The sequence below is a fragment of the Salmo salar genome, chromosome ssa21, assembly GCF_905237065.1.
Source record: "Salmo salar chromosome ssa21, Ssal_v3.1, whole genome shotgun sequence".
NCBI classification, from domain to species: domain Eukaryota; kingdom Metazoa; phylum Chordata; class Actinopteri; order Salmoniformes; family Salmonidae; genus Salmo; species Salmo salar.
In genome coordinates this window covers 59,300,447-59,314,966 of record NC_059462.1, presented here as the reverse complement: position 1 = coordinate 59,314,966, position 14,520 = coordinate 59,300,447, and the positions used below count along the sequence as shown (strand labels likewise).

Sequence of the window (14,520 nt, the reverse complement as noted above, 5' to 3'; positions counted from 1 at the left end):
ACTGGCAGCTTCATTAAATAGTACCCGCAAAACACCAGTCTCAACGTCAACAGTGAAGAGGCGACTCCGGGATGCTGGCCTTCTAGGCAGAGTTCCTCTGTCCAGTGTCTGAGTTCTTTTGCCCATCTTAATCTTTTATTTACCAGTCTGAGATACGGCTTTTTCTTTGCAACTCTGCCGAGAAGGCCAGGATCCCGGAGTCGCCTCTTCACTGTTGAAGTTGAGACTGGTGTCTTGTGGGTAATATTTAATGAAGCTGCCAGTTGAGGACTTATTAGGCGTCTGTTTCTCAAACTAGACACTCTGGTGTACTTGTCCTCTTGCTCAGTTGTGCACCAGGGCCTCCCACTCTTTATTTTCTGGTTAGAGCCAGTTTGCTCTGTTCTGTGAAGGGAGTAGTACACAGCGTTGTACGAGATCTTCAGTTTCTTGGCAATTTCTCGCATGGAATAGCCTTCATTTCTCAGAACAAGAATAGACTGACGAGTTTCAGAAGAAAGTGCTTTGTTTCTAGCCATTTTGAGCCTCTAATCAAACCCACAAATGCTGATGCTCCAGATATTCAACTAGTCTAAAGATGGCCAGTTTTATTGCTTCTTTAATCAGCAGGACAGTTTTCAGCTGTGCTAACATAATTGCAAACGGGTTTTCTACTGATCAATTAGCCTTTTAAAATGATAAACTTGGATTAGCTAACACAACGTGCCATTGGAACACAGGAGTGATGGTTGCTGATAATGGGCCTCTGTTCCATTAAAAATCTGCCGTTTCCAGCTACAATAGTCATTTACAACATTAACAATGTCTACACTGTATTTCTGATCAATTTGATGTTATTTTAATGGACAATTTTTTTTTGCTTTTCTTTCATAAACAAGGACATTTCTATGTGACCCAAACTTTTGAACTGTAGTGTATATAACAGGAGTTATATAATAACTGCTGTTGTTATATATCTTCTATTGTTATCAGACACCTCTCCTTTAACTCCTGTTATATATCTGTCCTGTATCTTCTATTGTTATCAGACACCTCTCCTTTAACTCCTGTTATATATCTGTCCTGTATCTTCTATTGTTATCAGACACCTCTCCTTTAACTCCTGTTATATATCTGTCCTGTATCTTCTATTGTTATCAGACACCTCTCCTTTAACTCCTGTTATATATCTGTCCTGTATCTTCTATTGTTATCAGACACCTCTCCTTTAACTCCTGTTATATATCTGTCCTGTACCTTCTATTGTTATCAGACACCTCTCCTTTAACTCCGTGTATATCTTGTCCTGTATCTTCTATTGTTATCAGACACCTCTCCTTTAACTCCTGTTATATATCTGTCCTGTATCTTCTATTGTTATCAGACACCTCTCCTTTAACTCCTGTTATATATCTGTCCTGTATCTTCTATTGTTATCAGACACCTCTCCTTTAACTCCTGTTATATATCTGTCCTGTATCTTCTATTGTTATCAGACACCTCTCCTTTAACTCCTGTTATACATCTGTCCTGTATCTTCTATTGTTATCAGACACCTCTCCTTTAACTCCTGTTATATATCTGTCCTGTATCTTCTATTGTTATCAGACACCTCTCCTTTAACTCCTGTTATATATCTGTCCTGTATCTTCTATTGTTATCAGACACCTCTCCTTTAACTCCTGTTATATATCTGTCCTGTATCTTCTATTGTTATCAGACACCTCTCCTACATCTGTCCTGTATTAGGTATTAGCCCCTTATCATTATACAGTTGAAGTCGGAAGTTTACATGCACTTAGGTTGGAGTCATTAAAGCTTGTTTTTCAACCACTCCACAAATTTCTTGTTAACAAACTATACATTTTACATTTGAGTCATTTAGCAGAAGCTCTTATCCAGAGTGACTTACAGTAGTGAATGCATACATTTCATACAATTTTTTTGTACTGGTCCACCGTGGGATTTGAACCCACAACCCTGGCGTTACAAACACCATGCTCTACCAACTGAGCCACGTGGCAAGTCGGTAAGGACATCTACTTTGTGCATGACAAGTAATTTTTCCAACAATTGTTTACAGACAGATTATTTCACTTATAATTCACTGTATCACAATTTCAGTGGGTCAGAAGTTTACATACACTAAGTTGACTGTGCCTTTAAACAGCTTGGAAAATTCCAGAAAATGTCATGGCTTTAGAAGCTTCTGATAGGCTAATTTACATAATTTGAGTCAATTGGAGGTGTACCTGTGGATGTATTTCAAGGACTACCTTCAAACTCAGTGCCTCTTTGCTTGACATCATGGGAAAAAAAAAAAAATCAGCTAAGACCTCCCCCCAAAAATTGTAGACCTCTACAAGTCTGGTTCATCCTTGTGAACAATTTCCAAACGCCTGAAGGTACCACGTTCATCTGTACAAACAATAGTACGCAAGTATAAACACCATGGGACCACGCAGCCGTCATACCACTCAGGAAGGAGACGCGTTCTGTCTCCTAGAGATGAACGTACTTTGGTGCGAAAATTGCAAATCAATCCCAGAACAACAGCAAAGGACCTTGTGAAGATGCTGGAGGAAACAGGTACAAAAGTATCTATATCCACAGCAAAACGATTCCTATATCGACATAACCTGAAAGGTCGCTCAGCAAGGAAGAAGCCACTGCTCCAAAACCGCCATAAAAAAGCCAGACTACGGTTTGCAACTGCACATGGGGACAAAGATCGTACTTTTTGGAGAAATGTCCTCTGGTCTGATGGAACAAAAATAGAACTGTTTGGCCATAATGACCATCGTTATGTTAGGAGGAAAAAGGGGGAGGCTTGCAAGCCGAAGAACACCATCCCAACTGTGAAGCACGGGGGTGGCAGCATCATGTTGTGGCGGTGCTTTGCTGCAGGAGGGACTGGTGCACTTCACAAAATAGATGGCATCATGAGGGGGACAATTACGTGGATGTATTGAAGCAACATCTCAAGACATCAGTCAGGAAGTTAAAGCTTGGTCGCAAATGGGTCTTCCAAATGGACACTGACCCCAAGCATACTTCCAAAGTTGTGGCAAAATGGCTTTAGGACAACAAAGTCAAGGTATTGGAGTGGTCGTCAATCCTATAGAAAATGTGTGGGCAGAACTGAAAAAGTGTGTGCGAGCAAGGAGGCCTACAAACCTGACTCAGTTACACCAGCTCTGTCAGGAGGAATGGGCCAAAATTCACCCAACTTATTGTGGGAAGCTTGTGGAAGGCTACCCGAAACGCTTGACCCAAGTTAAACAATTTAAAGGCAATGCTACCAAATACTAATTGAGTGTATGTAAACTTCTGACCCACTGGGAATGTGATGAAAGAAATAAAAGCTGAAATAAATGATTCTCTCTACTATTATTCTGACATTTCACATTCTTAAAATAAAGTGGTGATCCTAACTGAACTAAGACAGGGAATTTTTACTAGGATTAAATGTCAGGAATTGTGAAAAACTGAGTTTAAATGTACTTGGCTAAGGTGTATGTAAACCTCTGACTTTAACTGTATATGTGACCAATAAAATGTGATTTGAGAAGTGATTTGATGTTAACATTGTTGTACAGGTCTGCAGGGTGTCATGTAGTAGTGAGAGTCTATGGTCTACCCCAATACCACACATCTGGACTGTTCTAATGGACTGGGATTTACTGAGAACACACTGTGGTGATGAGGAGGAGGAAGAGAAGGATTGGTTAGGCCAATCGAACCAGAATTGGTCATATTGTAGTCAAACTAAGGGAATGGTCGACCAGGGTAGGCCATATTGTGGTCAAACTAAGAGAACGGTCGACCAGGGTTGGTCATATTGTGGTCAAACTAACTCTAAGGGAGATCCAGGTACATGCTACAGACGGGATCAGCCAGGGAGGAGTAGGGAGTGTCACTATGCTAGTTGTAGTCCGGCAGACCTTCAGCTAGAGGAGTAGGGAGTGTCACTATGCTAGTTGTAGTCCGGCAGACCTTCAGCTAGAGGAGTAGGAAGTGCCATTATGGTAGTTGTAGTCCGGCAGACCTTCAGCCAGTCGAGGAGTAGGGAGTGTCATTATGGTAGTTGTAGTCCGGGCAGACCTTCAGCTAGAGGAGTAGGGAGTGCCATTATGGTAGTTGTAGTCCGGGGCAGACCTTCAGCCAGTGGAGGAGTATGGAGTGTCATTATGGTAGTTGTAGTCCGCCAGACCTTCAGCCAGTAGAGGAGTAGGGAGTGGCATTATGGTAGTTGTAGTCCGGCAGACCTTCAGCCAGTGGAAGAGTAGGGAGTGTCACTATGGTAGTTGTAGTCCGCCAGATCTTCAGCCAGTAGAGGAGTAGGGAGTGGCATTATGGTAGTTGTAGTCCGGGCAGACCTTCAGCCAGTGGAGGAGTAGGGTGTGTCACTATGGTAGTTGTAGTCCGGGCAGACCTTCAGCCAGTGGAGGAGTAGGGTGTGTCACTATGGTAGTTGTAGTCCGGGCAGACCTTCTGCACCAGTTTGTAGTCCACGCTGTAGAAGGCGATGTAGATGCAGATGACTTTAAAGGGCTTAGAGCAGAGCCAGGAGACGTGACTCTGCGTCTGTTCCTGGTAACACACCTTGGAGGAGTCGAAGCTGCACAGAGCCGTCTTCTTGTTGCGGTCCGTCTTCTCATACTCGATACGACAGTTAAACGCATTAGAGTCTTTGGTCTCCAGTGTGGAATGCTGAGCCATCTCAAACTCCACCACTTTAGACGGCGGCACCAGACTCACCGAAACGTTCCCCAGGCCAGTGGAGTTATGGCGGAAGTAGACACTGAACGTTCCGTTACCGTGGTCCACGATCTTCCCGGTGATCAGCAGGTTAAGCTTGACGGTCTTAATGTTGGAGTGGAAGTCTCCCCAGCCAAACATCTTCTTAAACTTGCCTGTCTTGATGATGGGTCGTCGCTTGGTTCTGGCCTGGCTGGCCTGAACATCTGTCTGGTTGGATAACCAATCCCAGAAGTCTTCCATGTTCTCTAGGTATGTCATGTCCCTGATGTGGTTGTGTTTAAGGCTGGGGGTCCCGACGGTCCCGGGGGCTCCAGGGACCCCCCTAGCGAATAGCCTCAGGGGGTTGAGGACTCTGGGATTGGCCCCGGCTCCACTGGGGGAGAACTCCTCCTCATGGTCCCCCTCCCCCCACTCTATCAGCACCGTCTCTGCTGCTGTTTGGTACTGCTGTTTGGCTTTCCTGCACCACACCTACAGAGAAACCAAGAAAAAGACACATAGAGGGAAAGGTTAGAGGACATGAACTGTACCATATTATTCCAAACAGCATAGTAACTGGATTCATACAGATGTAGGATCTTAATTTGATCACTCTTTTGTTGCTGAGAATTTTCCTGAAGAGCAGGAAATGCAAACATTTTGTGTATTTGAGTTTTAAAAAGGATTCAAAAGTTAGTCATTTCCACTTTGAAATTTCAGACTTGATTTGCCCTAATGAAAAATGTATCAACCCTTACAAAAATGTCCCTTAATTATAACGCACATAATAATTCACATTCTGTGTCTGCATAATTATGTTCCTGCTGTAGCAAACTGGCTCAAATTAAGATCCTACATCTGTATGTGCAAAATAATATTACATTTCAAATAATGAAAATAGAGAGCTACTATAAGTGACAACAACGTGGTTTGGAGGTGTGGCTATGCGAAGCTACGTTATGAGTAATCTCTCGTGAAACAATAGAATCTGTCAGGCTGAATGGGGCCTGTAGGATACAAGGAGCAGTAGTTCCTGTGTTATTTAGACAAATCAAGATTTAGCAGGTGTTAACATCTTTACATATTTAGGAAGAGAAGGGGACATTCGGCCCATAACTTGAAAAGAGGGAAGGTGGACTCCTCATTCCGGTTTTGCTCTTCATTCTAGCATTTTTTGACCTCTTAACCTGTTATGGATAGGGGGCAGTATTTTCACGGCCGGATAAAAAATGTACCCGATTTAATCTGATTATTACTCCTGCCCAGAAACTAGAATATGTATATAATTATTAGCTTTGGATAGAAAACACTCCAAAGTTTCTAAAACTGTTTGAATGGTGTCTGTGAGTATAACAGAACTCATTTGGCAGGCCAAAACCTGAGAAGATTCCAAACTGGAAGTACCCTGTCTGACCATTTCTTGCCCTCCTTGATCATCTCTATCCAAAACAGGGGATCTCTGCTGTTACGTGACACTTCCTACGGCTCCCATGGGCTCTCAGAAGGCGTCAAAAAGCTGAATGGTTGCTTTGCAGGCCCTGGCTGAAAAACATTAGCGCGTTTGGATAGTGGCCGGTCAGAGTACTATGACACTGAGGCTCGTGCACGAGGGGACACCATGTTTTTATTTTCTCTCTCTTTGTACTAAAACACGATTTCCCGGTCGGAATATTATCGCTTTTTTACGAGAAAAATGGCACAAAAATTGATTTTAAACAGCGGTTGACATGCTTCGAAGTACGGTAATGGAATATTTGGATTTTTTTTTGTCACGAAACGCATCGGGCGCGTAACCGTTATTTACCCTTTCGGATAGTGTCTTGAACGCACAAACAAAACGCCTCTATTTGGATATAACTATGGATTATTTTGAACCAAACCAACATTTGTTATTGAAGTAGAAGTCCTGGGAGTGCATTCTGACGAAGAACAGCAAAGGTAATAACATTTTTCTTATAGTAAATCTGACTTTGGTGAGTGCTAAACTTGGTGGGTGTCTAAATGGCTAGCCCTGTGATGCCGGGCTATCTACTTAGAATATTGCAAAATGTGCTTTCACCGAAAAGCTATTTTAAAATCGGACATAGCGAGTGCGTAGAGGAGCTATGTATCTATAATTCTTAAAATAATTGTTATGTTTTTTGTGAACGTTTATCGTGAGTAAGAAGTTTGCGGGGGGTATGCTAGTTCTGAACGTCACATGCTAATGTAAAAAGCTGGTTTTTGATATAAATATGAACTTGATTGAACAAAACATGCATGTATTGTATAACATAATGTCCTAGGCGTGTCATCTGATGAAGATCATCAAAGGTTAGTGCTGCATTTCGCTGTGGTTTTGTTTTTTGTGACATTATATGCTAGCTTGAAAAATGGGTGTCTGATTATTTCTGGCTGGGTACTCTGCTGACATAATCTAATGTTTTGCTTTTGCTGTAAAGCCTTTTTGAAATCGGACAGTGTGGTTAGATAAAGGAGAGTCTTGTCTTTAAAATGCTGTAAAATAGTCATATGTTTGAAAAATTGAAGTTTTTGTATTTTTGAGGAATTTGTAATTCGCGCCACGCCTATCATTGGATATTGGAGCAGGTGTTCCGCTAGCGGAACGTCTGTCCTGTATGTATGGACCCAGAACATAAAGCCCCGTGAAGACTTTTTAAATATATGTTTAAATTATCACTAATACATCTGTGTGTTTATATATATGTTTATACATATTCTTATTATTTATTTCTCTGAGCCTTTGGTCATTGAAATGTTGATCATGTGGGCGTTAGGAAACACTTACACAAAAAGGGCATTATCATGTTCACAATTTCAGAGAGTTATTTCGACCTCAGTGTGGAAATATCCTTAAAAAAAATACAGCAAATCACGTTTTTAACTCCACTGCCCCTTTTAATCGAGCAGCTGACGTTTACGTGAAACTTTAGTTCTGAGCGTCAGTATCATCAAGATGGCGTCGACAGAGAGGGCTGCCTTGCTTCTAATCCTTAGGAAACTTTGCAGTATTTCGTTTTTTAGGTATTATTTCTTACATTGTTAGCCCAGAAAATCTTAAGTGTTATTACATACAGCCGGGAAGAACTATTGGATATCAGAGCGACGTCAACTTACCAGCAGTACGACCAGGAATAAGACTTTCCCGAAGTGTATCCTTTGTCCGAACCACCCAGGGCATTTTAACTGATTCCAGAGGCTGACCTAAAACAACGCCGCCGGAGAAGAGGAAGACGGACCGTTCTTCTGGTCAGACTTCGGAGGCTCGCACACCACCCACCGCTTCCGAGTATATTACTCACTAATGTCCAGTCTCTAGATAACAAGGTCGATGTAATCAGGGCAAGGGTTACTTTCCAGAGAGACATCAGGGATTGTAACATACTCTGTTTCACGGAAACATGGCTCTCTCGCTATGTATATGCTGTCGGAGTCGGTACAGCCACCTAGATTCTTTGTGCATCGCGCCGACAGGAATAAACATCTCTCCGGGAAGAAGAAGGGCAGGGTTGTATGTTTCATGATTAACGACTCATGGTGTAATTGTAACAACATACAGGAACTCAAGTCTTTCTGTTCACCTGACCAAGAATTCCTCACAATCAAAATCTGACCGTTTTATCGTCCAAGATAATTCTCTTCGGTTATTGTCACAGACGTGTATATCCCCCCTCAAGCTGATACCACGATGGCCCTCAAGGAACTTCACTGGACTGCAAACTGGAAACCATATATCCTGAGGCTGCATTTATTTTAGCTTGGGATTTTAACAAGGCAAATTTGAGAACAAGGCTACCTAAATTCTATCAGCATATCGACTGTAGCACTTGCACTGGAAAAACACTGGATCACTGCTACTCTAACTTCCGCGATGCATACAAGGTCCTCCCCCACCCTCCTTTCGGCATATCTGATCACGACTCCATTTTGCTCCTCCCTTCCTATAAGCAGAAACTCAAACAGAAAGTAGCCGTGCTAAGGACTATTCAACTTTTGCTGATCAATCGGAATCCACGCTTCAAGATTGCTTTGATCACTCAGACTGGGACATGTTCCGGGTAGCCTCAGAGAATAATATTGATGTATAGGCTGATTCGATGAGTGAGTTTATAAGGAAGTGTATAGGAGATGTTGTGACTACTGTGACCATTAAAACCTACCCTAACTAGAAACCGTGGATTGATGGCGGTATTTGCACAAAACTGAAACCGTGAACCACCTCATTTAACCATGGAAAGGTGACTGGGAATATGGTTGAATACAAACAGTGTAGTTATTCGCTTCGTAAGGCAATCAAACAGGCAAAATGTCAGTATAGAGACAAAGTGGAGTCGTAATTCAACGGCTCAGACACGAGACATATGTGGCAGGGTCTACAGACAATCACGGACTACAAAAGGAACACCAGCCACATCACGGACATCTTGCTTCCAAACAAACTAAACACCTTCTTTGCGGATAACACAGTGCCACCGATGCGGCCCGCTACCAAGGACTGTGGGCTCTCCTTCTCCGTGGCCGACGTGAGTAAGACATTTAAACGTGTTAACCCTCACAAGGCTGCCGGCCCAGATGGCATCCCTAGCCGCGTCCTCAGAGCATGCGCAGAACAGCTGGCTGAAGTGTTTACGGACATATTCAATCTCTCCCTATCCAAGTCTGCTGTCCCCACATGCTTCAAGATGGCCACCATTGTTCCTGTACCCAAGAATGCAAAGGTAACTGAACTAAATTACTATCGCCCCGTAGCACTCACTTCTGTCATCATGAAGTGCTTTGAGAGACTAGTCAAGGATCACTCTACCTTACCTGTCAGTTTGAAGTTCCTCTGCGTACACATCACTGACAAACTGAAATGGTCCACCCACACAAACAGCCATCACTAACACAGAGAGGATGCTGCCTACATACAGACTTGAAATCATTGGCCACTTTAATAAATGGAGCACTAGTCACTTTAATAATGTTTACATATCTTGCATTACTCATCTCATATGTATATACTGTATTTTATACCATCTTGCCTATGCCGCTCTGTCATTGCTCATCCATATATTTATATATTCTTATTCCATTCCTTTACTTAGATTTGTGTGTATTAGGTAGTTGTTGTGGAATTGTTAGATTACTTGTTAGATATTGCTGCACTGTCGGAACTAGATGCACAAGCATTTCGCTACACTTGCAATAACATCTGCTAACCATGTGTATGTGACCAATACATTTTGATTCAATTTGATTTGAGAGCGCTCAGGACCTCAGACTGGGACGAAGATTCACCTTCCAACAGGAAAACAACCCTAAGCACACAGCCAAGACAACGCAGGAGTGGCTTCGGGACAAATCTTTGAATGTCTTTGAGTGGCCTAGCCAGATCCCGATCGAACATCTCTGGAGAGGCCTGAAAACTGAAAATAGCTGTGCAGCAATGCTCCCCATCCAACCTGACAGAGCTTGAGAGGATCTGCAGAGAAGAATGAGAGAAGCTCTCCAAATACAGGTGTGCCAAGCTTGTAGTGTCATACCCAAGAAGACTCAAGGCTTAAATCGCTGCCAAAGGTGCTTTAACAAAGTCCTGAGTAAAGGGTCTGAATTCTTATTAAAATGTGATTTCAGTTTTTTTTATATGCATTTGCAAAAATGTCTAAAAATCTGTTTTTGCTTTGACATTATGGGTATTGTGTGTAGATTGATGAGGGAAATGTTTTTTTTAAATCAATTTTAGAATAAGGCTGTAACGTAATAAAATGTGGAAAAAGTCAAGGGGTCTGAATACTTTCCGAATGCACTGTATATATGTATATTGAGAAGAGTGTGGGGCCTAGGATTGAGCCTTGGTGTACTCCCTTGGTGACAGGCAGTAGCTGAGCTAGCAGATGTTCTGACTTTAAACATTGCACTCTTTGAGAGAGGTAGTTAGCAAACCAGGCCAAAGACCCCTCAGAGACACCAATACTCCTTAGCCGGCCCACAAGAATGGAATGGTCTACCGTATCAAAAGCTTTGGCCAAGTCAATAAAAATAGCAGCACAACATTGCTTAGAATCAAGGGCAATGGTGACATCATTAACCTGTTAGGGCTAGGGGGCAGTATTTGCACGGCTGGATAAAAAAAATGTACCCGATTTAATCTGGTTACTAATCCTACCCAGTAACTAGAATATGCATATACTTATTATATATGGATAGAAAACACTCTAAAGTTTCTAAAACTGTTTGAATGGTGTCTGTGAGTATAACAGAACTCATTTGGCAGGCAAAACCCTGAGACATTTTCTGACAGGAAGTGGATACCTGATGTGTTGTATTACCTTTAAACCTATCCCATTGAAAAACACAGGGGCTGAGGAATATTTTGGCACTTCCTATTGCTTCCACTAGATGTCACCAGCCTTTACAAAGTGTTTTGAGTCTTCTGGAGGGAGATCTGACCGAACAAGAGCCATGGAACGATGATGGCCCATTAGACACCTGGCGCGCGAGTTCATGTTGGGTACCCTCGTTCCAATACGTTATAAAAGAGTATGCATTCGTCCACCTTGAATATTATTCATGTTCTGGTTAAAAAGGCCCTAATGATTTATGCTATACAACGTTTGACATGTTTGAACGAACGTAAATATATTTTTCCCCTCGTTCATGACGAGAAGTCCGGCTGGCTTAGATCATGTGCTAACAAGACGGAGATTTTTTGGATATAAATGATGAGCTTTTTTGAACAAAACTACATTCGTTATGGACCTGTGATACCTGGAAGTGACATCTGATGAAGAGAATCAAAGGTAATGGATTATTTACATAGTATTTTCGATTTTAGATCTCCCCAACATGACGTCTAGTCTGTATCGCAACGCGTATTTTTCTGGGCGCAGTGCTCAGATTATTGCAAAGTGTGATTTCCCAGTAAGGTTATTTTTAAATCTGGCAAGTTGATTGCGTTCAAGAGATGTAAATCTATAATTCTTTAAATGACAATATAATATTTTACCAATGTTTTCTAATTTTAATTATTTAATTTGTGGCGTTGACTTGACTGCCGGTTATTGGAGGGAAACGATTTCCTCAACATCAATGCCATAGTAAAACGCTGTTTTTGGATATAAATATGAACTTGATAGAACTAAAAATGCATGCATTGTCTAACATAATGTCGTAGGAGTGTCATCTGATGGAGATTGTAAAAGGTTAGTGCATCATTTTAGCTGGTTTTATGGTTTTGGTGACCCTGTCTTTGAATTGACAAAACATTACACACAACTCTTGTAAATGTACTGTCCTAACATACTCTAAATTTATGCTTTCGCCGTAAAACCTTTTTGAAATCGTAAAACGTGGTTAGATTAAGGAGATGTTTATCTTTCAAAGGGTGTAAAATAGTTGTATGTTTGAAAAATTTGAATTTTGACATTTATTTGGATTCAAATTTGCCGCTCTTGAAATGCACCTGCTGTTGATGGAGTGCACCACGGGGGGGGACGCTAGCGTCCCACCTAGCCCATAGAGGTTAAGGACCTTTAAGGTTGCAGTGACACATCCATAACCTGAGCAGAAACCAGATTGCATACCAGAGAGAATACTATAGACATCAAGAAAGCCAGTCAGCTGATTATTGACAAGTTTTTCCAACACTTTTGATAAACAGGGCAAAATAGAAATAGGTATATAACAGTTAGGATCAGCTTGATCTCCCCCTATAAATAAAGGACGAACCGTGGCTGCCTTCCAAGCAATGGGAACCTCCCCAGAGAGGAGAGACAGGTTAAAACGGTTGGAGATAGGGCTTGGCGATGATATGGGCAGCAACCTTAAAGAAGAAAGGGTCTAAACCATCTGACCCAGATGGTTTTTGGGGGGTCAAGTTTCAGGAGCTCCTTAATCACCTTGGACTCAGTGACTGCCTGCAGGGAGAATCTTTGTAGCAGGGCACAGGAAAGAGAGAGAGAAGCATCAGGGATAGTCACATTAGAATGGGTGCGAGATGAGGAACTGTTGGACGGGCAAGGAGGCATGGCTGAGCCAAATAGGAATCCTGACTTAATGAAGTGGTGATTAAAGAGCTCAGCCATGTGCTTCTTGTCAGTAACAACCACATCATCAACTTCTAAGGACATGGGCAGCTGTGAGGAGGAGGGTTTATTCTCCAGGTCTTTAACCGTTTTCCAGAACTTCTTGGGGTTAGACCCACAGAGAGAGAACTGCTCCTTAAAGTAACTAACTTTGGCCTTCCAGTCAGCCTGAGTGCACTGATTTCTCATTTGCCTGAACGAGAGCCAGTCAGCCTGAGTATGCGTGTGGCGAGCCTTTCGCCAAATGTGATTCTTGAGGTGGAGTAACTCTGCCAGATCACGGTCGAACCAGGGCTGAACCTGTTTTTAATTCTCATTTTCTTTATGCGGGTGTGTTTGTTAACAATACCACTGGAAATATCAAAAAGAAGGTCCAAGCGTCTTTGACAACCAAGCTGATTCTATACCATTTAACAGAGGGGATCAAGCTGATTCTATACCATTTAACAGAGGGGATCAAGCTGATTCTATACCATTTAACAGAGGGGATCAAGCTGATTCTATACCATTTAACAGAGGGGATCAAGCTGATTCTATACCATTTAACAGAGGGGACCAAGCTGATTCTATACCATTTCATAGAGGCCAGGTCATGAAGGAAGGCTTGCTCAGTAAAGTTTTTTAGCAAGCGTCTATGACAAATCAGGACAGATCGTTTCACTGAGCAGCCATTACGAACACAGGCTGTAAAATAGTGATCACTAAGGTCATTACAGAAAACACCAGACTGTTACCTGTCAGGATTATTTGTAAGGATAACATCAAGAAGAGTAGCCTTTTCTGGGTGTTTGGAGTCATGTCTTGTGGGATTGGTAATAATCTGAGAACGATTTATGGAGTCCCATTGCTTTAGGACTTGGTCAGGTGGTTTAAGCATGTCCCAGTTTAGGTCACCTAGCAGTACAAATTCAGACTTAGTGTAAGGGGCCAGGAGAGAGCTTAGGGCAGGTAGGGTACAGGCCAGTGCTGAAGGAGGACGATGGCACCCTGCAACAGTCAACAAAGAGCTATTTGAAAGTTTAATACTTAAAACCATCAAATCAAATTGTTTGGGGACAGACTTGGTGGAGGTAACCGAGCACTGAAGGTGATCCTGGGTAAAGATTGCCACTCCCCCCCACCTTTGGAAGATCTGTCTTGCCGAAAAAGGTTATAACCAGAAAGGTTAACATCAGTATTCAAAATACTCTTCCTTAACTACGTCTCAGTAATGACCAACATATCTGGTTTGGAGCTGTGAACCCACACTTTCAATTGATCCATTTTAGATAATAAGCTTCTAGTGTTAAAGTGCAGAAAACCCAGGATTTTACAAAAGCAGAAATCAGTGAAGAAGATATCAGAGCACAAGTCAGAATTGGGGCTAGCAACTGTACATGCATATTTCCAGATATCATCAGCAGTAATCCAATCAGGGCACGGCAGAGGACAGGGAGAGCTCTGCGGTGTAGATTTATGACATCTGAATGTGTATCAGATGGCAACAAGATCATATTGTACAGCAATTTCATCAGGTAACATGAATAAAAAGCTGGCGAGAGGTGGTTAGAATAGGATGGGAGGCCAAAAGTCTGTGTAACCAATAGAGAGTCAGAGTCCCGAGTGTTGGTAACAAACAAAGTCTGTCCCACGGTTGGGTAAAGAACGTTCATAGTCAACAGAGTATGCAGGAGTCATGAGGCAAGAAGCAAAAGAGCAAAATGCACAAGAATAAAACAAAATATATAACGAC

At 42.1% G+C, this 14,520-nt stretch overlaps 1 protein-coding gene and 1 non-coding gene across 2 annotated transcripts in view; both read right to left on the bottom strand.

The window, feature by feature from the left end:
- Positions 1 to 1,928: 1,928 nt before the first annotated feature.
- Positions 1,929 to 2,003, bottom strand: trnat-ugu (transfer RNA threonine (anticodon UGU)). Its single transcript has one exon. It is a non-coding gene; the product is annotated as a tRNA-Thr (tRNA).
- Positions 2,004 to 3,473: 1,470 nt separating this feature from the next.
- The window catches only part of LOC106582579 (neurexophilin-2), a 50,459-nt gene continuing 39,412 nt past the window's right edge, over positions 3,474 to 14,520 (bottom strand). Inside the window, exons 3-4 of the mRNA XM_014165804.2 lie at positions 4,471 to 5,214; positions 3,474 to 4,414 (exon numbers count right to left, since the gene is read on the bottom strand). Coding sequence (XP_014021279.2) covers positions 4,361 to 4,414; positions 4,471 to 5,214 — 798 coding nt within the window. The 3' untranslated portion in view covers positions 3,474 to 4,360. The remainder of the gene's footprint in view (positions 4,415 to 4,470; positions 5,215 to 14,520) is intronic.